We start from the raw sequence: 22,927 nt of genomic DNA, 5'->3' as shown, positions 1-22,927 counted from the left end.
AGGTGCCAAGTTGAAAAGACTACGTTTGCCAAGATTGATAGAGGAGGAAAAAAAGGCACAAATGCATTAGAAATCAAAAGGGGATATGACTACAGACAAATTGAGATTTTAAAGCTGAGAACACGGTGAACAGCTTTTTGCCTTTAAATTTGAAAACAGAATGCACAATTTCTTGTAAAATAAATTACTAAAATTGGCTTAAGAATAAGAAACTTGACTAGATTATAATTTAAAAACTTAAATTAGACAACTACCTACACCAAAATAAAATTAAATAAAAACCCAAAACCAAGAAACCAAACCCCAAGTGAAAACCCCAGATGGGCAAGTTGTATAGAACATACGAAGAATCCATGATTTCAGTCTTACACGAAATGTTATAGGAAATAACAGAAAACATGATTTTGTTAGGCTACTGCAATCTAGATACCCCTGATGGGACGAATGTACTAGGCAAAGGGAATGAATAGGCCACATCTCACTAATGAACATGGCAATAAAAATTTTAGGTAAAATATTAGTATTTGCTTAAAACAAAAAAACATAGCTAGTCAGGGTGTGTCACAGGAATGTAAAGGTGATTAAACGTAAGAAAACCCATAAATGAAATCACATCAAAGGAAAAAAGCCAAATGATAATCTTGATGGGTGAAGGGGAAAATAGCATATGATTAAATTCTGTACTGATTCTTAGAAAACTAGGAGTATAAGAGAACTTGCTTAATTTGAGCAAAGGGTGTTGGTTAAAAAAAAAAAACAGAAGTGTACATATGACATGATTCCAATTATATGAATTTCTAGAACCGGCACAATTACTTTGATAGAAATCAGATCAGTAATGGGTGAAGAGGGTAAATTGAAAAGGGACACAAGAAAACTTGATGAGATGGTGGAAATGGTTCTATATCTTGATTAGGATGCTGGTTATGTGGATGTATATATTTGTCAGAACTCCTCAAACTATACATTTAGCATCTGTGCATTTCATTGTATGCAAACTAAGCCTCAATAAAGTTGATTTTTAAAGCCAATACATAAATACCGTGCATTTCTGTATACCAGCGACAATTTAAATTTTTAAAAGTCACCATTTAAAATGGCAACACAAACTGTAAAATACCTAGGAAAAAATAAAGCCAAAATGTGTGGGACCTTAATGGAGAAAATTTTAAGGCTCATATAATTATAGGGAGATGTATATACTTGTGTTTATGAATGGAAGACACTATTATATATGTCAGTTTTCTTTCTCGTATATTTGGTGTCATTCCAATTAAAATCCCAGGAGGTGAAAGAAGTCACTTTCTCCAATATCAAGAAATATACTTTCACTTTAGTAGTTAAGACATGATGGTATTTGCCTTAAATATAGATTAATGGGGAAAAAAAGAAAAGGACCCAGAAACACAAGTAGCATTGTAACTGCTAAGGAAGATTCAATATATAGTACTCGTATACTTGGTTATCTTTGTTGGGGAGGGAAAGATCCCTACCTCACAACATACACCAAAATACACAAAGCAAAACTTGAGACTTTATGACTTCTAAAAGATGACAACATATGGAGGGATTTTTAAGAAGATACCCACGTAGGGGCACCTGTGTGGCTCAGTTTGTTTAGCATCCGACTTCAGCTCAAGTCATGATCTCGTGTTTCATGATTTCAAGTCCCACGTTGAGCTCTGCTCACAGACAGCTCAGAGCCTGGAGCCTGCTTCGGATTCTGTGTTTCCCTTTCTCTCTGTCCTTCCGCTGCTCGCTCGCTTTCGTGCTCTCTCTCTCTCTCTTTCTCTCTCTCAAACGTTAAAAAAAAAAAAAAAACCCACTTCATTTAAAAAAAAAAGATACCCATTTATACATAATATTTAAAATATTGATTAAATTTGAGCACATTAAAGTGAAATCTTAGTGTAAAAAGCCACCAAAAGTCACTTGCTGGGTGAAGAGATGTGGCAAGTGTAATTAACAAAAGGCTATTATCCAGAATCTATAAATCAATCCCGTGATTTAAGAAAAAGGTGGTGAGTATGAACAAATGATTCAAAGGAATGAATCCTGAAAAGTCAATAAACATGAAAATATCCTGAGACGACTTAGTAGTCAGGGAAGTGCAAAACATCAGCAACCCTCCGTGTCACACCCATCCTTTTGGCAAAAGTTCCAAGGGACTAAATAATGTCAAATGTTGGTGACGTGGGGCTAAAGAGGAACTCCTACTTCCCTGGTGGGAGTGACAGTTGCTAGAACCATGTTGACAGTATTCGTAGAGTCTGTGTGCATGGCCTACTCTGCAGCCTTTCTGCTCCTCGGCATATGTCCCAAGGCAGTGGCTTTCGTATGTTTTTTACAGACCCTCTTGGAAAATGTATCTTACGTGTGATAAAAACAATTAAAATTTTGAAATAATTAAGTGTACTGTTTTCTATTTTATTGTCTCTACTTTTTATACTTAATTTTTGTCTATTTTTTCTTTTGCTTTTTAAAAGGAATTTTTCAGAACCAACCAAATTGATTTCACGTTCACCAGTGGTTCATGACACTCAATTTAGAGAAATAGCAGAGGGTGACATACAGTAAAATGTCTGTTTTAATTGAGAGAGACTGATGTATTTCTCACTGCAGGTCTGCTCTTTTGATCAAGAAGTTTGAAAGTTTCTGCCCCTGAACAGCTCTCACATACGTGTAAGAAGGTACACAGACTACTCCTGGTAGCTTGTAAGAGTGGAGAATTGGAAACGATCTAAATAGGAATCAAAAGGAGAATGGACAGTGAGCTGTAATAGTGACACAGTGGCATGCTCTATGACAGCTGAAATGAATGAGCTAGAGTTGAGGATTATATATGTATCAATGTGGATAGTAATAGTGCAAAAAGCAAAGTGACATGAGCGGTATTAATGTGTCATAGAAATTTATAAAATGTGCACGAATTTAGGGGTACAGTATGTACCCAAACCGTGTAAGTGACAACAGGGGAAAATCAGGATGACGATGATCTCTGAGAAGCAAGGAGGAGGGGAATGGAAGTGGAAAGGGGTAAATAGGGGGATTTGAGCTCTATCCATCTATCATGTCTTATTTCTTCTATCTGGTCAGAATACCCCAGAATGCTAAGAGTTGACAGAGCTGGGTGGGAGGCCCAAGGGTGTTTCCATATTTTTTTTTGGTATGACTGAAATATTTAATTTTTTAGATAAGACACCCATTCACAATGAAACCCAAGTACTTGGAAGAGTAAACAAACAAGATGTGGGAGACCTTTCCGGAGAAAATTCTGCAACTTACTGATGGATCATAAGTTCAAAATAAGTAGAAATATCTCATTTGCATAAATAGGGATACTCAATATTATAAACATGTTGGTTCTCCACAAAGTGATGTAATCTCAATCCTGTGGGACTTTAAAGATAACTAACATACGTTTGAAAAACGAGGAGAGAGGGACTCACCCTGCAGATGATCAGCTTCCTAGAGAGCCGTAGGAAGTAAAACATTGGGATTCTGGTGTAGGTGTGAACAAGTACAATAAATAGAATACAAAGCCTGCAGTCAGACGTTGGTTTCTAGGGATTTGCTTTGTGACAAGAGCCACGAGGATTATTAAAGGAAAGATAAACTAACGGCCCTGATAAAGTAGGCTGTCCTACAGGAGATGTTTGGTCATTATCTCACGCCTTAACCAAAAGCAAATTCTTGGTATGTTGGAAACTTAAATGTGAAAAGCAGTACTAAAACTTCCACAAGAATATCTAGAGAGGGATATCTTTACATCAGGGGCCTTCACGCCTCAGATTCCTCATTCGTGAGTAATGGTAGGATGCTTAGAACTGAGTTAATGCTTAATTACCTGATTCTGAGACTAACCTGTTGTGTCCTAAAGTAAGCACTAGGTGCTTGGGGGCAGGAAGGAATTTCTTTAGAAAGAAGCAAAGTGTGTCCTAAAAGAGTCTAAAGTAAAAATTTGTGTACTCTAGAAGACGGTATAGGAAAATGAGAAGACATTCTCAGGATTTGGAGGTTTTTAAAAATCGGTATTAAGTGATCAGGTTTATACCAGAATAAAAACAATAAGCAAAGAGCAGCGTTGAAGGCTCAAAGAAATGAACTATAGTTTAATAAAATATGTAGAGAGTCCTATTTGTAAAGCTATGTTATACAGTGATTAATAACTTGAAGGCTTTATTTTTGAGTTCAGGATAATCAGACCTTTTACTTAACTGAAACTTTCCAGTGAGTAATCTTCGAATCCTAGTTTTACTGATCTATCACTTGATAAGGTTTCTTATTGAGCTGTACAGATAAAGCCTTCCTGTTGTAATGAATCCTGCTTTGTAAGTCTCACTTATTGCTGGAATTAGGAACAGAATTAGTATCTGAACTTGTTTTTCACTTCTTGCAGATGTTGAAAAAAAAATCTAATTTCAGTACAGAGCTTGCTGCCACACTGTGGAAGGAAATCTGTATATTCCGTAAATGACTCATTTTTCAATAACTTGATCATAAATCTAGTCTTCTTATTCCATTTTGTCTTCAACTTGGAGCATATTGACATGGATACCTTGTAAAAACCTAAATTCAGTCTATTAGCATTTCAAGACTGTTGGCTAAATATATCTTAGCTATTTAAAACGTGCAACCGGTTGAAATGTATTATCAGCATTCCTGAAAAATATTTTACCGAATACTTTAAAAATTCTCTGGAGATAATTAGCCAGGTGTCAGCCAGCCCTGGTTACAAAGACATGACGACTGAAGGCTGTTAACGTTCGGTGGTTACATTGTTCCAAAGTGCTCATAACTGTTTTTCTAAGACATGGGACTCGGAGATTGTGTGGTTCTACTAGGCCATGAGGTCTCACAGATGACCCAGAATAGGCTTAAACTTTTCGGGTATTTATTCCCATGAAGAAATAAAATTAGAAAGGTTTCACAGAAAACTTTTAGATTCCCAAGAATACATCTGACCTCAGAAACATTTCTCCCAGAAGAAGTGTTTCTGTTACTACCTGTTACTACCACTGAGAATCCCTTTCAGTTTTGCTGATGATACAGGTTAATTTTTATTCATTTTCTTAGGCTGAATTCTCATAAGTGGATTAACCAAGTTCAAGTGGATTGATTAACCTTGAACCAAAGGTATAGATCCTTTCAGACAAATTCTTGTTATATTTTGTTCTATCAGTTTTTCACAAGGAACAGGGACCCCCTCATGGAACTCAGAGCTTTGTTCTAAGGATAAAATGGGTGTGGGGCTGGGACGGACCCGGAGAGTCTTCAGAAACCGAGCCTCGAGACTGGCTGCATCTGCTTTTTTCAGCAGGGACGGTTGTCTGCCTTGCTTGGGCACACTCTTGTCTGTGTGCCGACTACCCTCTCCTGAGCCTCTGCGGTCTTCGGTGCTGCCTTCTGGTCACGTGGGGGGCACGGTGACTTACACTAAGGCCTGTGTGGTAGTGACCCCGTAAACCGTAGCCTTCAGACTTGCTTCTCTTTCTGGGTTCCAGACAGTGACTTGTGTGCCACTACACGCTCTTCAGTTTGGTTGGTTAGTGGCAGTTGTCTGAGTCCTCCTTTTCCGGGGAATGTCCTCATCGGGGTGGTGAATTGTCCTGGAAATACCTGAAGGAGGAGACTCTCTTTGGCTCTGTGCTCTGGGCTGGCCTTCCCCTTCCCTGCGCGTGCCTACCACATTGTTTCCTTCTACCCCATATTATAGCGATACGTACAGATTTTGTAACTCCTAGAAACTCTTTGGAAACATGCTGAACTTTCTGCCTGATGTTCTCTCTCTCCTCTTAGGCTTCTGCTCTGGTGTCCCTTTTGTGATCCCTCTCCCTTCTGAAGGTTGAATTAATCAGCATGTTCTCTGTGCTCCAAAAAGACTATGTCACATGGTCCTGAGGTTTACACAGCTGGCTCCCCTTGAGCATGCTTTGTGGCAGAGGAGGAATTCAGCAGAAGCCACAGATAGGCAGGTATACCTTTGGCTGCCCGGTAGTCCCAACATCTGCTTCGGTGGATTATTACATGTGTTTGATGGAATTTTGTGTGTTTGCTTTATTTTTCAAGTTGTAGTTTTGTGTACTGGCTTGCTTATTTATGGGTAGTATATAGAGTCAACCACTGTAGACAGCTTAACCGTGCTACTCAAGTTCTCGCTGTTCTTTACCTACCTTACAAATCCCTAGCTCTGGGCAAACCTCACCTTCTCGCCATGTCTGCTGTATTGCTAAAGAAAGTCACAGAATCCTGCTTATTGGCTCCCTTCACATTTTTAGTGTCTAAACCACAGCTGGACTTTCAAGAGTGCCAGGGCAGCATTGTTACATGGTTCCAGGAGATGTCCCTAAAGAAATGTACCCATTGGCCGGATAAATTTATGAAATTTGGCATACGGTATTGGCTCTTCTGGGAGACCCTTGGGACAGTGTCCTGAATTGGGCCTGGGGACCTTAACCTCATTAATTGTTCTTCCCCTTTGGGGGAATGAGTAGGATTATTTATTAGGTTGTGACCATTATTTTCTGGCAAACTGTCCCAAGGCCCAAGTGTCTTCAGTTGGAAGACCATTTTGAGAATGGTCTTTTGAGAATCCAAAGTCCTTTTTTGAGAATTATATTTCTTTTTTTAGCAAATGTATACCTTTATCACAGCAACCTTACCACCATGCAGATTCCATGCAGTTTTCCATGGAGACAGTCATATCACCAGAGAATATGCTGCTTTCTTTCCAGTCTTTTATTTTATTTTTATTTTATTTTATTTTATTTTAATTTATTTTTGTCTCTTGCCCTACTGGGCTGGCGAGAACATCCAGGGCTTTATTAAATAGAAGTGGCAACAGTGGACGTCCTTGTCTTATTTCCAGTCATAAGGAAAAGGGATTTAATGTTTCATCATTACATATGTTGCTAACTCTAGGTTTTTCATGGATGTCCTTTTTCAGAATAAAGAACTTCTTCCTCTTTTCTATTTCCAGTTTGCTGAAACTTTTTAATTGCGGATGGATATTAAATTAACATACCAAATGCTTTCTTTTTTTCTGCATCAGTTAAGAGAATCGTGAATCGTAAAGTTTTTCTTTTTTATTATGATAAATGAGGTGCTTTATTTATTTGTTTATTATTTTACCGTCGAGCCAGTTTTGCTCCGTGCGGTAAACCCTGCATTGTAATGATGTGTTACCTTTTCTGTATGTATAACTGAATGTGACTTGCTGATACTTGTTACAGATTTCCCCATCTAGGAACAGCAGACCTTTGCTTTGTGTTAGTTCAGGATCTTGAGTCCCAGGCCAGTTTCTTGCTCCTGTGCCAGTGTCCGATAGCTTTTTCTTCTCCTTATTTCTCAGCATCAGTGTATCCTTGTCTGGGACTGGTGGTGACAGTGTTTCCTGCCTTCTTGTAGCACTAGACTGTGGTTATCGTTACAGGGGGAAAGGCTGGTGTGTGTGTAGCAGGTGGGCAAGTAGGTTCTGCCCCGTCCCCCAATAGTACCATGGCTTTTGCTCTGCTCTTCCCCTTGAGGCATGCTCTTTCCCTGGGCCCTAGGTGTGGGAGGTTTTCCTGATTCTCTCCTCCTCGTTGAAGGCTTTTGTTTCATTTGAGATGCTGCCAAGGCGGAAGAGCTCTCTCCCATCTTTCGCCCATGCGAGTCTTTTTCAAGAGATCTCAGTTGAAGCCCTTGGAGAAGAGCTTATGAATGAGTGCAGGTTCCCCTTCTGTCTGGATCTTCAGTGAAGTTTTAGCTGTCATCCTAGCTGACACTCAGCCTTTATCTTTACTTCTGTCTTTAACATTCAGCCCATTGACTGTGACTGTTTCCTTTGCACTTATGGGTTGATATCTGCCATCATTTCCAATAAGTTCTTGACCATTATCTCTTCATGTATTTTTTTTCCGTCCCATTTTCTCTTTCATCTCCTTCTGGGACTCCAGTTAAACTCCAGTTAATAGATATTTGGTCTCAGATATTCAGGGTTTTGCTTTTTTTTTTTTTTTTTTTTTCCCCTCTTTGATTTTCAATTTGGGTACTGTTTGACCTGTTTTCAAGTTCACTGTTCGTTACTGTCTTTTATTAAATTCATCTAAAGGAATATTTAGGGGCGCCTGGGTGGCGCAGTCGGTTAAGCGTCCGACTTCACCCAGGTCACGATCTCGCGGTCCGTGAGTTCGAGCCCCGCGTCGGGCTCTGGGCTGATGGCTCAGAGCCTGGAGCCTGTTTCCGATTCTGTGTCTCCCTCTCTCTCTGCCCCTCCCCCATTCATGCTCTGTCTCTCTCTGTCCGAAAAATAAATAAACGTTAAAGGAATATTTAATTTCTGTTACTATAGTTTTCATTTCTAACATTTCCCTGTGATTGTTTCTTTTCTAGCTTTAGTTCTGTAATGAAGTTCCCCGTTTCTTTAGTGTTTTTGTCATAGCCATTTTAGTCTGTTTGATAATTCTAACATCTCGGCCCTGTCTAATCTGATTATATTAATAAATTCATCTTTTGCCTGTGGTTTGCTCTTCCCTGGATCTTCTAATTTTTTTTTTTAAGTTTATTTTTGAGAGAGAGAGAGAGCTAGTGTGTGGGAGCAGGGGAGGGGCAGAGGGAGAGGGGGAGAGAGAATCCCAAGCAGACTCTGCACTGTCAGCGTGGAGCCTGATGTGGGGCTCCCTACCACAGCTGCAAGATCATGACCTGAGCTGAAGTCAAGAGCCGGACACTTAGCCACCGAGGCTAAGAGCCGACTGGGCCACCCAGGCACCCCTGTATCTTGTAATTTTTTACCAAAAGCTGAATATTTATGCAAAAACAGTACGGATTGAAGTAAATACTCTTTACTTCCAGAAAACTGCCTATTATTTCTCATGTTAGTTTAATAGACAGTGAGGTTAAATCCATAAGCTGTGTTGTCGGGCTAGTTCAGGGTTTTTTGCAACTTTAGTTTGCTAGTTCCAGTGTTTTGAGAGCAGATTGAGACTTGACCTTCTGCAAGATTTGTTGTCTGAGTGTGATTTCAGTTATCTCTTTGTGCTTTATATATGAGCCTTCAGCTTTCTTGAACCTTGGGTGATTTCTCTGCTTTACAGCCCAATTGTCTGTCCCTTAGTCATTCTGCAGTTCTTTTTGCTCTCGTCCTGCCCCAGGCTTTTGTGCGTGGCGAGGTATCTCCGTGCTAGTAACACCATTTCTTTTAGCAGTCCTTCCCTTGGTAGTTCAGTGTCCGGAGTATCTGGGTGGAAGTTTTGGTCTTAGCTCTCCTGTCTCACCTCGGCCCTTGGCAGCTGAACGGCTGAAATCTCTGGGGTTGATTTCTCTCCTTTGTGTCCATTCTTTCCCCCTCCTTGTCAGAGGACAGATTACTTGCATTTGAGGGTATCTCTCAGCTTTCCAGGCCCGTCTCCCAGCCTTCAGCATAATTTGGCAAGCCTGCAGTGGGGCCCAGTGGGAGTGAGTGGCTGGGTGGTACAGGTTTGCTCTGTGAAATCCTTGGAATTTTTCTAGATCTTGTCAGCACACATGTTGCTGTTAAAATTTATGAAAGGGTAAGTTGGTTTCTCCTTACCCTCCTCTGTGGTGGGATGATTCCTCCTTAGCCATTCCACCAGGAAGGAAACCATGGGGGGGGGGGGGGAGGGCTCTCTTTCACGGCTCAACACTTTCTGGAATTTAGTTCCACTTATGTGGAACTTTTTTTTTTTTTTGCATCCTGAGCTTTGACAGGTTCAGAAAAACCATGATTTTATAGCTTTTATCTGGCTTGTTTTGCTTGTTAAGGTGAAAATGATCGTCCGTTGTCATTTCTTCATCCTGATTAGAAGTGGGGCTCCTCCGAAGGAATACTTTTTACTGTGTAGCCTGGCAAATACCTGATCAAGTGTGCCGCCATCATTCTAGCTGGTTTTCTGTAGATGTTTCTTAGAGCTACGTTTCTAAATCTTCATTCTTCTCAAGTCCCAAGTCTCCAGTTCTGTCCTCAAGTGGTAAATGATCTTGTCTCTTATTTTGAGATTAAAGTCTTCCGCATTAAAATTTAATTATGGGGCTTATGAGGAGTGTGGGGAGAATTTATGGTAGGTGCAGAGAAAAACTAAGCACATGACAAACTGAGATAAGAAAGAGTTGTACAAAAAGGGAAACATGATTATATAGTAGTTTACTACCGGTCTCATCAGGTGCTAAACTCCTTTGGGAGATAATTATTAAGGCTGGAGGAAAGTGAGTGGTTGTGGTGTAAATCCTCACGTTCCGTAATCGGTAGATAATACTACCCTGGATGTTTCAGGGGATACCATCATGAGCCTGTTACTTGAGATATAAATAGCAAGAATAAAGGGTAAAGATTTGAGGAATTGTACCTCAGTGTGAGAAGAGGAAATGTATTTGACTTTAGTCACGACGCATATTGTTACTTAGACAAAAATGAAAAAATATTTTTACAAAGAGGCCTAATTGACAGTCTTCTTAAGGGATGGTAAAAGTGAACCAGACCTTGTCTTCACAGACTCTGTTTACCTTTATTTTCTAATTCTTGTTGGTTTACTTCACACTTGATGCCTTTTCCCTTCTTACAACTTTGGGTTTTACTTTATGATACTATGACGTTTTGTTTTTTAAGTTTGTTTCTACTGCTCATTTAAAATAGTAAAGACCTTTTCGTAGGAGAAAAAGATCACTTCCGAAAGTTCCTGATTTGATTTCCTGCCTCCTTTTCACGTTCGCTTTAGATACAACATTGAAATTATTACTGGAGTTTGAAGTTAGCCTCTAAACCATCCTTTCCGTGTCTCTTCTAGGTTAGATAGAGAAGCGTCTTTTCTCAGTGTGGGTTGCGGCCTTTGGTAAGAGCATGTCGTCCATCTTGCCCTTCACTCCGCCAGTCGTGAAGAGACTGCTGGGATGGAAGAAATCAGCCGGTGGCTCTGGAGGAGCGGGTGGAGGAGAGCAGAACGGACAAGAAGAAAAGTGGTGTGAGAAAGCGGTTAAAAGTTTGGTGAAGAAGCTAAAGAAAACAGGACGATTAGATGAGCTTGAGAAAGCCATCACCACTCAAAATTGTAATACTAAATGTGTTACCATACCAAGGTAAGTGTCGTTAGAGCAGAAGTTCGATGGTCACACTGTTAAATTGCTTAGAGGAATCCGTAGGAACGTCACTGAAATTTTTGTTACCTTCAAGTCCCCTGTAAATCGTGATTTTATTAAAAGATGACAGCTATCTTTAACCTGTCGTTTCAGTTTTGTGTGACTAGTTAAGACTGGTTTATTTTACAGATCCTTTTCTTGAACAATGAGGTTTGACCAAGCAAAATAAAATACTTAGTTGTAGTGTTTCGATCTTCACTGCGTTCATTGCCTAAATGCTTCACTGTAGCTTATCCTCGTGTCTGATTGCATGACATTTGAATAAAGAGTCAGAAAGCTTTTTCTCTCACTAGCGCAGCAGTGACTGACCGTTTTCTCTCCCCTTGGTCAAAAATATGGTCAGTAAAGAGTTAACGGAAGCTGCTAACACAGTGATGAATTTTACTTCCATAATTTTTGCTTGAGTTGCAGCATGGCTTCTTAGAACAGTCTAGGAGGCAGCTTCTTAGATGTCTAGGGAGTCCGAACCTCACTCAGAGACCTACCTGCCTCTCGTACTGGAAGGGCCTGTTACTTAAGAGGGTGAAGTTTTATTAGCGTAAATCTAATTACTCGATAAGTACCACTGTCAGAAATACTGTTTCTTTAACAGAGAGGGTGTTTTTTAAGTGTTTCACTACACTCGTATGCCTTGCAGGGTTTGGGGAGTGGCAGCATACAGCATTTTCTAAAATGACTTGTGGCGGTGTCCTACGTGTAGGCTAGCATAAATAACGTGACCTCATTCTACTTCACAGGTTTCCCGTGAGCTGTGTGGCAAATGCAGTCAAATGCTTGTTGATAATAGATCCCAGTAACACCAGCCTCTCTACTTGCAGATACTAACAGTAGGATGTTTCCTGCCTTATTTAGTCGATTAATTAATTACCCATTTCTTTTACTTTACCTGTTTCGTGTATATCTTCCAAAGAGTCACTCTTTTGGTTTATGCTTCTGAGTGCCTGCTGAGTGCAGGGCACTGTTTCTAGACCCATGGGGATACGATACAGTATGACCAAAACAAAGTTCCTGCTCTTCTGAGGGATAGGTCCACGCAGAAAGCAAGTGGACAAATTGTAGAACTTGAGACGGTAATGAGTGCAAAGAAGACAATGACTGAGGGATAAAAAAGCTGCTTTTGATTGGCTTGTGAGCCTCAAACCGGGCTTTGAGAAGTAGCATCTAGCTGGAGGAAGAGTCTTCTGGGAGAGGAAGGAGCCAGTGTAAAGACACCCAGCTGAGAAATAGCTGATTGTATTGGAGGATTTAAAAGGAGCCCCGTGGAAATGGAGGAATACAAAATGAGTACAAGACGTAGAAGGGGTCAGATTATATAGGGCATTGTAAGGCACTGTGGAAGTGTGGAGTTTAGTCTAAATACAACAGAAAGCAAATGAGGACTTTGAAGCCTGCTTTTTAATTTAAAGTGTGTGTGTGTGTGTGTGTGTGTGTGTGTGTGTGTGTGTGTGTGTGTGGACAGTGGGTCTGGAAGGAAGGAGATCAAGAGGCTAGTAAAGTGGTCTAAATTCGAGATGCTGGCGGCTGGACTGGCATGGTGGCTGTGCCGACACATGAAGTGGACAGATTTGGATGGAGTAGACCTGAAGGGATTGGTAATGAATTGGCTGAGGGTAATTAGCCAGTTAGGACAAGTCAAGCTACATTTGTTAATTTTTCATCGTATGGTGTCTGGTATTTCAGTTCAGTAAACATTTATTAAACAACCCACTACGTGTGTGATAGGCTCTTCCTCACCGGAGTAAAAATTCAGTCTTTGCTTTTGAGTTGTTTCTAGAAAGGGGGATAAACTTGACAAAATAAAGAAGATAATCTCATGAGGTGTCATAGGTGTTAAGAAAGATGTTTGCTCAGGGAGTTATGTCCAGAGGGGAGGAATTTTGCCTACTCTGCAGCTTGTGGAAGTTTCCTTCTGGACTAGAATCGGTGCAAGAGTTGAATCTTGATGGGTGTAAGGGAGGGATTTAGTCAAGAGAGGCCCGGTTTGTCCAGAGTGGCGCTGGGGTCTTGAGAGGGACGGTAAGGGGGCTCTAGTTGAAGGATTTTGCGCCAACTAGTACTGAGTGTCCTGGGAGGCTCTAGATCGGGGGTGGGATGTGGTTGGGCTGAGGCTGTGTGAGGAATAAGGAACCACAACGTGAACCTGAACCTGAGTGGGTGAGGGTGGAGTCGCTGAAGAGTCTTAGCACAGCATCGGGCTGCGGTGAGGAGAATGCTGGTGACACTGGCAGGAGTGGAGGCAGGGAGGCTGGTGAGTAGGTTCTCTTCCTCCTCCAAGGGAGCGTGTGTGCGGGAAGACCTGGCGCCATGGTTTTGTGCGCCATCACTGGAGGCTGAAGTGGCCGGTGCGGGGCAGTCTTGACAGGGCCGAGCCTGAGTAGAGCTCGTGAAGTCCCTTCCTTTCAGGAGATACGGTGGGTGGTGAGTTGGTGATTGAAATGTGTGGAGGTCACCTTGGAATTCTTTTCCTATTTCCCATTCTTCTTTTGATAGCCTCTTTGAAAGATCCTTCTAGGGTTCTTCTAGGGTTTATCATCATTAAAAAAAAACATTTATTTTACTCTTTTACCTGAATAGGGAAAGTGGAGTGGTGGTGGTTCATTGTCCTGTCTCTTTTACTGTCCAGAGTTCTTTGAAGCTCACAAATTTGACGTGTCTAATTTGGTGGCTTTTGGTTTTTGCTTTTGGAAGACATGTAGATTTGTTAGTATCGGTTGTTGTCATCAAGAAGTCTAAGTTTTTAATACTGTGGTTTGGTGCCGTGTATTTTATAGAGTTTGCCTCATTTTTTAGTAGGAGAACACTTCAGTTATATCAGATTATTAGCTATTTCTTTACGAAGTGTCCTTAAACGTTCAGGCAACTCTTTACTTATCTAGACTGTAATGTTTGAGGAATAGGAGTGAGAAAGTTCTATTATGGATAAATCCAAACCATAGTTTAGGCAGAATTATTGAAAATACGACACAAAATGGTTTTACTGTGTAAGTTGATGTACTTAAAATTGCAAGGAAATTGTTAACAAAAACACGAAGGTTTTACAAGCCTAAAAATACCAACAAGTTCCTCTGATGAACAGGAAACAAATCCCTTAATTTTTAAAAACAGCAAATGTTTTCTGTTAAGATACCTGTTTTGTTGACTGTTCATACTTTTCCCCCTCGACCCCTCTTCTTTTAACGTTAGAGTGGACCAAAGTTAGGGCGGAAACCGTCCTGGCTTCATGTCCCTCCCACCCCTCACGCAATTACTCTGCCTCCATGGCTTTGTCTCTGGAGGATGGAAGCTGTGGTTAGGTATATATGTCACTGCCTCTTCCCTGTTGTTGAAGGTGGTGGTACAAAGTGATTCATTGGTAGAACGTCACCTTCCCAAGCTGCAAGGAGCTGAATAGTATAAAAGTAAAGTTTTGTGAGGTTTTTATATCTCAAACACTTTTGAGACCAAGGAATGGAAGACAACTCTGTTGTAAAATTCGAATGGCGTTTGATATTTGGGTAATGAATCAATCAGAAGAAGAAGAAGAAAAAAGGCTTCCAATGCATATTCTCTACAATAAAGCAAAATCTAAACTGCTGTAGGGTTGGGAACTCTGAAGTTGAAGGAAAGGGGCTGTGAGGTCTAAAAGGGCCATTTTATAATATCCCTTATATTGTAAATGTGTAGGAATGAAGAATTCATTTTCATAGACGTGCGTTATAAGGCTTTCCTACAGTGGTGCTTTGACCATATAATCACATTTTTGATCTGTCATCCTAAGAAAATAGGAATATGGTCAGAGGTTGCTGGTGTTCATTTCAGTTTTGTTGGTAATAGCAAAGAATTAGAAAAATCCCAATCCTGATCCTTCATTTTCTTACCACTGATTGTAAAGGAAACTTACCAACCCATTTTTATACCAGAATTGAACATGAATAGTACAAGAAAAGTTTATTATACCAGTGTTACTTATAAAAACAGTTGCAAAAATTGTAAATAAATATCAGAAACTGGAGTTATTGGGACGCCTGCGTGGCTCAGTCGGTTAAGCGTTCAACTTTGGCTCAGGTCATGATCTTGCGGTTTGTGGGTTCCTGCCCCGTATCAGGCTCTGTGGTGACAGCCCGGAGCCTGAGCCTGCTTGGGATTCTGTGTGTCTCTCCCTTTCTGTCCCCCCGCCCCCACCTCAAAAATAAGTAAACATTAAAAGAAAAAAGTGGGGTTACTAAAAACAAAATCACAAAATCATGACTAGGAAAGGTTTATTGCAGGAAGGCAAATACGATTCGACTGCAGGAAACCTATTAATATGAGATACTCCACAGTCATATTTAAGACAACTCTGGGGCACCTGGGTGGCTCAGTTGGTTAAGTGTCCAGCTCTCTGTTTTGGTTTAGGTCATGATCTCATGGTTTGTGAGATCAAGCCCTGCGCTGGGCTCTGCACTGACAGCATGGAACCTGCTTGGGATTCATTCATTCATTCTCTCTCTCTCTCTCTCTCTCTCTCTCTCTCTCTCTCTCTCTCTCTCTCCCTCTGTCTCTCTCTCTCTTTCTCTCTCTCTCTCTCTCTCTCTGCCTTTCCCCGCTCACACACATGCACACTCTCTCTCTAAATAAATAAATATTAAAAAAAAAGAATAACTCTGATCATCTTGATGGATCTAGAAAGAGATTTTTATCAAATTCTGTATTTATTCATGTTAACAAATTAGAAATAGGAATTTCCTTAACTTGATAAAGCATACTTGTAAAAGTGTTAACACATAACCATGAATCTTTAGAGAGAATATACCAAATTATTTATGGATACTCTAAAAAAAGGAATGTCCTATAATCTTTTCCTAATATTTATATATAAAAGTATGTTTTATTTTTATAGCCAGCACAATGAAATGTTTAAATAGGACTTTTGGGCAATACATAAACTATTTACTCTTTTTTAACCCTTAGAAGTCAATTTTTCTGTTAAAGGATAATTGTATTTTTATTAACAGTCTTTAGAAACATATACATTTATATCTGTATTTTCCTTCAAAAAGTATGTTTCTTAAAAACAAAAAGTACATTCCTAAAAAACAAAATATAAGGTGTACATGATTCATAATTCACCCCTGTATGATAGGGTGGGAAAGGTCTCCCCTACCCAAGTGTCCCCCATCTCCTCACCCACTTTCCCTCTTCAGAAATCATTGTATTACTGGCTCTCCTGTATCCTTCCAGGATAGTGTGTTTCTTTTTAATGCTGTTATTGATTTTTGGTTTTCCATCTTCTAAAGTTGTAAACATCAGAGTACTTTAAATGTGGATTGTCAACTTTGATTTCTAACTTCGTATTCCTACCCTTTTACTTCTCTGTATAACCCAGGAAGAATTTTTAAAGAGAAGTCTTTTGAACCCGAGCAATGGGTTCTTCTTAAACTAGTTCTTCAGTTCTTCTTAAACTAGTTCCTTTTAATTTTTTAGAAGAGAGTAAGAATAACCCTCTTTCCCTCGTTCATACATAAGATATATGCAGCTTGTCAGCGTGTGTGTGTGTGTGTGTGTGTGTGTATCAGCCATAATATGTGTGAGAGAAGTCTGAATTTGAAGTCTGGTAACCCATTGAGTCGGCTTCAGTACTGGATGAATGGGGATCCTGAGGCATGTGACTTACTTTTTACTGTTTCTTCACCTGTGAAAAGGGGTGGTAGATACTACCTGAGTACTTCCTCAGTACGATTTTTGGGTCCTTTGAAATAATGTGAGTGTGGTTTGTGAATTGTGAAACACTGTAACCATGTGAATGTGATTTATTTGTAATATTCACAGATAATCCGCGTCTTCATTTTCCTTCCATTTTTTGCTAAGAGGACTTTACACTAAGTTGTAGACATTAACTTGTATTGTCTATACTTAGACGAAGTTTCTGCCAGGTGACATTGCATTATGTATAATTTAGTTTATTCACACTATAGCATTTAGTCGTAAAATCAATCAGTCAGAACAATGAAGCTTTTCATAGATGCGAATTAGAACTTGGAAATTATGGGTAATAGCTACCTTTTATCAGCCTCGGCATCCAATTTGTCATTTTCCATGTGTTCTGTGTCTAAGTTGTGAAAGCACTTCTGATGAGGTGCAGGGTCCTGTGAAAACGCAGTTGGAAATACACTTTGCCTTTATCCGGTACCTACGTTTACAGTTAGGATTTTTGAGGGAGCTCCTGCTGCGGGACACTGGTATTCAGAGCTCTTTTGTGTACATGATATATTCTCACACGGACATTTTTATCACTTACCTTATCAGGGAAAACAGCCACCTGCTCTGGGACTTTTGTCTCTTCATAAAATCACTGAGTTGCACCCAGACTAATTAACGTCTGTAAATATAACATTTAACACCTGATGCAATAAGCATTCTCTCCACTTGTTTTTTGTCCCATTAATGTAATGGCTTGGCTTTAAAGAATACATTTATCAACCTGGCTAAAATAATAGGCATTTAAGAAATTACAACCACCTTTGGTTTTGCCGGCATCCTTGGTCTGTTTCCAGTTGTACCTGGAGCCATTCCAGCTTTGCTCAGACCATTTCTGTGTTACTAACCACATTCTGGGAGGATTGTAATTATTGGGGATGTTTAACCATACTGTTTACTCCTTCTCTTTCCTGTCCTGTGGTAGAGTGTTTCCAGGCTGATGTGATCCCCACTAGCGGTACACAAGAAAACGTACGACCATCTAAGGGACCTGAAATAGAAAGCACCACACATGGACTGTGGAGATGGAAAATAATAGTAAAACGCCAGTTTAGGATATCCTGCAATCTTGTTTTAAATCCTCGCTGGTACTTGGGCTCAAACGACTAGATGCCACCTATTTCTTATGCTCTGTTCTTTTCGTTCTTTTTGTTTTCTTTTGTTTTCCCTTTTTCAGTTTGGATACTCCCTGTTGACCTAACTTTGTGTTTACTGATCCTGTTTTATGCTGTGTTTAGTCTGCTGTTAAACACATTTAATAAGTTCTTAATTTAAAATACCTTATTTTTCTGTTTTATTATATGTTCCTTTGATATTGTAAATCCCAACTCTCATTTGAAATTCTTCATCCATTTCTGTTTTCCTTAATCTTCTTTAATATTATTTATAATTCTTAATTTTTTTTTTTTGAGAAAGAGAGACAGTGCAAGTGCACATGAGATCATAACCAGAGCCGAAGTCGGATGCTTAACCAACTGAGCCACCCGAGCGCCCCTGTATTATTTATAATAGTTATTTTAAAGTTTGTTTGTCAGCTCTAATATCTGGATCATCTCTCGGTCTGCTTTCATCATTGTCTGTTCATTCTTGTGATTATTACATTTTCTGGCCTTTTACGTGCCGTGTAATTTTGATCGTGTGCCATATATCGCACGTCAGGGCATTATAGGTGCTGCAAATGATGGTTTTCACAAAAAGTATTTGACCTTTCCTATGTCAGGTGGATGGAGGGGCTGATCGCTTTAATCTGATCGGGGTTGAGCAGGGTTGGGGCTCAGTTGCCATTTATTTGGATTCAATCTAGCACTGGCTCGTACCTTTTCTTTGAATAGTGCTCTCCTGGGATTTTCATTGAAAGCCTGGCAGGTCTCTGTCACCTACTCCCTCAAACACTGCAGGAGATTCACATCTTTCTTCCATGGTTTGAGTTTGGCTAATGAGCCTCTTATTGATTGCATCTTTAAAATCTGGCAGACATCTTTGAGGGAGGAGAATCCTGTGACTGTCCAAAGTTCTGTTATTCAGTAGAGTTTCTCTTCCCAGACCGAGCCTGACCCTTACCCTATTCCTGGAATCTGCAGATGAGCCCTGGGAAGGGATGGCTCACAGTCCTCAGCTCACCTAGATGGGTTCCTTCTTACAACTTTAGTTCCTCCCGATCTCATTACTTCAGTAGCTTTCCAATGTCTTTGCACAATTTTTTGTGGTTGTGGTTATCTTTTTCCCCCTAGTTGTTGCAACAGTAACATTAGCCTTCCATGACCTGCTTATATCTTAACTGGAAGTAGAATTGTAACAGTATGTTCAAATGAGAATTCTTTGGTATGTTTTCAGAGACTCCCAATCTGAGATCAATAGATTGCAAGTAACCTACGTTCAAAACTGAGGTGCTATCTACCATTCAGATGTAGGACTTGTGCAAGGGGTTCCACGAGACAGGTGTTGCTCTCGTTAACCCATCACTCATCTCTAGGCGATATTCAAAAAATGCAGGAGTTTGTAAGAGGGATCCCATATGGGGGCGCCTGGGTGGCGCAGTCGGTTGAGCGTCCGACTTCAGCCAGGTCACGATCTCCCAGTCCGGGAGTTCGAGCCCCGCGTCAGGCTCCGGGCTAATGGCTCAGAGCCTGGAGCCTGTTTCCGATTCTGTGTCTCCCTCTCTCTGTGCCCCTCCCCCGTTCATGCTCTGTCTCTCTCTGTCCGAAAAATAAATAAAAACGTTGAAAAAAAAAAAAAAAAAAAGAGGGATCCCATATGAGAATGTTTTTGGAGAGAATAGTATGTGCTGTGGCATTCCCCCTTTCTTTCATCCATATTGAGAGACTTCAGGGCAACTCACTCCTTTGACTTACTGAGGTTTGGGAAATAGACTGGTACCTGACTTCCTCCTGAAAATGGCCAACCAAGTGGGAGACCAGAGGGAGCTGCCTCTGCATCAGTAGAATGAAGAGTAGGCCCGGTGAGAACGGCCTGCATGTTCAGGGTTTGATGGATCAGAGATGCGTGAGTTTTCCCAGGGTCCAGGTAGACTTTACTAAGGTAGTGGAAGTTGTCTGGAAGTGATCAAGAGGCCCAGCCTGGAGAGTCAGAGTGACCCGGGCAGATGGGCCGGGGAAGTGCCTGCACTAGGAACTAGCCGCAGGTAAGAGGCAGCCCTGGGTTTCTGACCTTCAAGGGACCTGACCACCACGTTACCATCACATCAGATTTCAGTCTGATCAGCCCCATGAGACTGTTCCCTTTTCCTCAAAAATTCCCTCTTCCTGCTGCTACGGGGCCCTTAACAACGACAGCTGGGGAGTCCCGGAGGAGGTGGAGTTAGCAAAATTGGTAGGATGAAGTTTTCACTTAGATCGGGGTAAAACGTTAGTTTATGAAAAGAGATCTGTTGTTACTCCATATATCTGGGTATGACTACGACAGCCCCGGGTTCTTTCTGAACTGTCATGCAGGAGCGGGGAGAGCAGATGGACGACGGCTTGTTGGGGGTGAAACGATGTGAGAGAGGGCGGAGTCCACCTAGTCTGGTTTGTCAGGCAAGCGCCCTATGTTCTTGTGGTGAACGCTTGGGAATACAAGTTTAGTGGTGCTGGCGATGGGTAGAATGTATGAGGAGAATGGAGGGGCGTTATATGCCATTTGCACAGCACATAAAACGTCTTTTCCAGACACATAATATTTGACCATGATACCAGTCAGCTTATCCAGTGAGGCTTTATTTCCAAAGAGACTGTGTTATTATGATTCAAATTTTCTTCTTTCACCATCTGCCCCCCTCCCCAAACAGTTAGATTAGTCTTTCAGAATCCAACTTTAGCTCTGCTTTTGGGTGGTTATGGGAAGCCCTGTGCAGTGGTGGTCTTCAGGCTCTTCGAAAATTGAGATCCTGAATAATGCTTACATTAGAACAGAAGTATGTAAGACTTTTGACTAACCCCCTCACCCTGTACCTTTTTCTTTTCTGAATTTGGTTTATTTGTAATGGCTTTATATGGCTGTAAGAGGATATAATTTCTCCCTGATTTGATTTACTCCCAAGTTTGCCAGGCCAGTGCCAGAGGGGGTGAAGGGAGGCTATATTTGTGTTCAGGACAATGTGAAAGTTCAGAAGTAGATACCGAACAAAAATTTCTGAGGCAAAATAATTTAAGTAACTAGAAAGAACTTTTTCCTCATAGTTTTTATGTGATGGCTTGTATAATTTGCATTAACACTTATAAATAATACATTTATCTTTATATATTACCTACGCATTTTAACTTCTACATGTAAAAGCATATTGTCAACTTCGAAGTGTGATACAAATGTGACTTGATTTTTATTTTGTAGAATGCTAATTTTTTTAATTGTCAAATTAAAAAAGCTTTCTTTACAACCGAATACAAGCATCACAAAAATGTATGACTTAGAAAGTTGAGTTTTTACAGAATTCTATTCTGTATTGCAATCCTCGTTTTATGCATTTAATCTTTTAAAAGATTGGAATGGTATGTACTTACATCTTCTGTTGGGATTTTTTTTTTGTCATTTATGATACTTTTTTAAATTGTTAAAAACAACATATATATTAAAATGAATTTAGAAAATCCATCAGCTACATTATTTAAATGAATACTTCCGAGCCCACTTTATCGTTAGTTTTTTTTTTTTTAAGTGAAAAGTTTGTTTTTGGATGAACTTGAAATATGGGAGCGACTATTTTTAGAATTGATATTTAAATCATTTGTAGGGACTTCTGTGGTGGGGACTGTTTTCTTTGTGTGGGAGACGGTTTTCAAAGGCAGTTGAAACATGTGGCCGAGTCTCAAAGTAGTGTTCTAAACATAACATTTAGAGGTAAAGGTGAAGTAATTTTCCAATCCTTACCTGGTCCTTCTTCTAAGAAGAGCGCTACCAAAACCAGAGAAGAAGAAGAGTATCAACTTTGATTCTAGGGATTCTTTTGTCTCCTTCTATTTTGATTTGTGAGTGGCTGTGCCAGTTTACTTGTCTAAAGAATTCTTTTTTCTTGAGAAAGTAACTCTTGGCGTGAAATGTCTAGTTTTTATAATTACGGATAATCTACGAATGTTTTCCTTCTCTGGGATACTGTACCAAAGTTGTTATTATTTTAGTTTTGTCTTGCTATGTTTTTATTACTTCTTTTTAATAACTATATAAGAAGCAGACTAGCGTCGATAATTAAGAATACAACTGGCTGTCTCACATGTTCCTTTTTCTTGGTGCTTCTGTTGCCTCCTTTGTCCAGCAGGGTTAACAGGGCCTAATTCGTGGGTTGTTGGAAGCTTAAGTGATATATGTGTCAGGTCTTCATGCTGATATGTACATTGTAAAATGACATCTCTGAAGTGCTGACATCAAGAAGCCATAAATGTAAACGTGTAGCTGTCTAATAAAAAAGCTTCGTGATACACATAGTAAAACTTGATAGAATTAATGGTCAGAATCACAAATCCACACTTATAGTGGAGAGTTCAGTTAGGCCAAAAAAAAAAAAACAAAAACAAAACAGTAAAGACACAGAAGATCTAAGTTACACTATTAACTACTGACTTGATATTTGTAGACTACTGAATCTAATAGCGGTGTGATGCACCATCTTCTCAAGTGCTCATGGTAACCTCACCAGAAAGACTATTTGCAGGGCACAAGTCTCAGTAAATTTTGAAAGATTGAAATCGACAGAATATATTCTCTGCCAACAACAGAATGAAATTAGAAATCAATACTGATAAAACATCTATTAAAATATGGAGATTAAACAACACAGTTCTTTGACCGATGGGTTATTTAGAAGAAAACCCTGAGAGAAGTTAGAATATAATTCAAATTAAATGATAATGAAATTAACAGCATATCTGTTATGTGGGATGCAGCTGAAACAGTGCTTAAAGGGAAATTTCTAGCTTTAAATAACTACTAGAAAAGTTACCTAAGACTTTATCTAAGAAAGTATAAAAAAAGGTCAAGGAACATGGAGAGTAAGTAGAAGGGGAAGATAATAAAAATAAGAAATTGGTGACTAGAAAAGGGACAGAATTAATTATCAACACCAAAAGCTGGTTCTGTAGAAAGATCA

The 22,927-nt window shown here is 40.0% G+C and overlaps 1 protein-coding gene across 4 annotated transcripts in view; it reads left to right on the top strand.

Annotated features, from left to right (window-relative positions):
* Positions 1-22,927, top strand: part of SMAD2 (SMAD family member 2) — an 84,480-nt gene that overhangs the window by 12,356 nt on the left and 49,197 nt on the right. For all 4 annotated transcript variants that reach the window (XM_023241969.2, XM_023241970.2, XM_045042229.1 and 1 more), the window contains exon 2: positions 10,785-11,073. In XM_023241969.2, the coding sequence (XP_023097737.1) occupies positions 10,838-11,073 (236 nt within the window). In that variant the 5' untranslated portion in view covers positions 10,785-10,837. The remainder of the gene's footprint in view (positions 1-10,784; positions 11,074-22,927) is intronic.

Source organism: Felis catus, chromosome D3 (assembly GCF_018350175.1).
Source record: "Felis catus isolate Fca126 chromosome D3, F.catus_Fca126_mat1.0, whole genome shotgun sequence".
Classification (NCBI taxonomy): domain Eukaryota; kingdom Metazoa; phylum Chordata; class Mammalia; order Carnivora; family Felidae; genus Felis; species Felis catus.
This window is presented reverse-complemented; position numbering and strand designations above follow the sequence as displayed.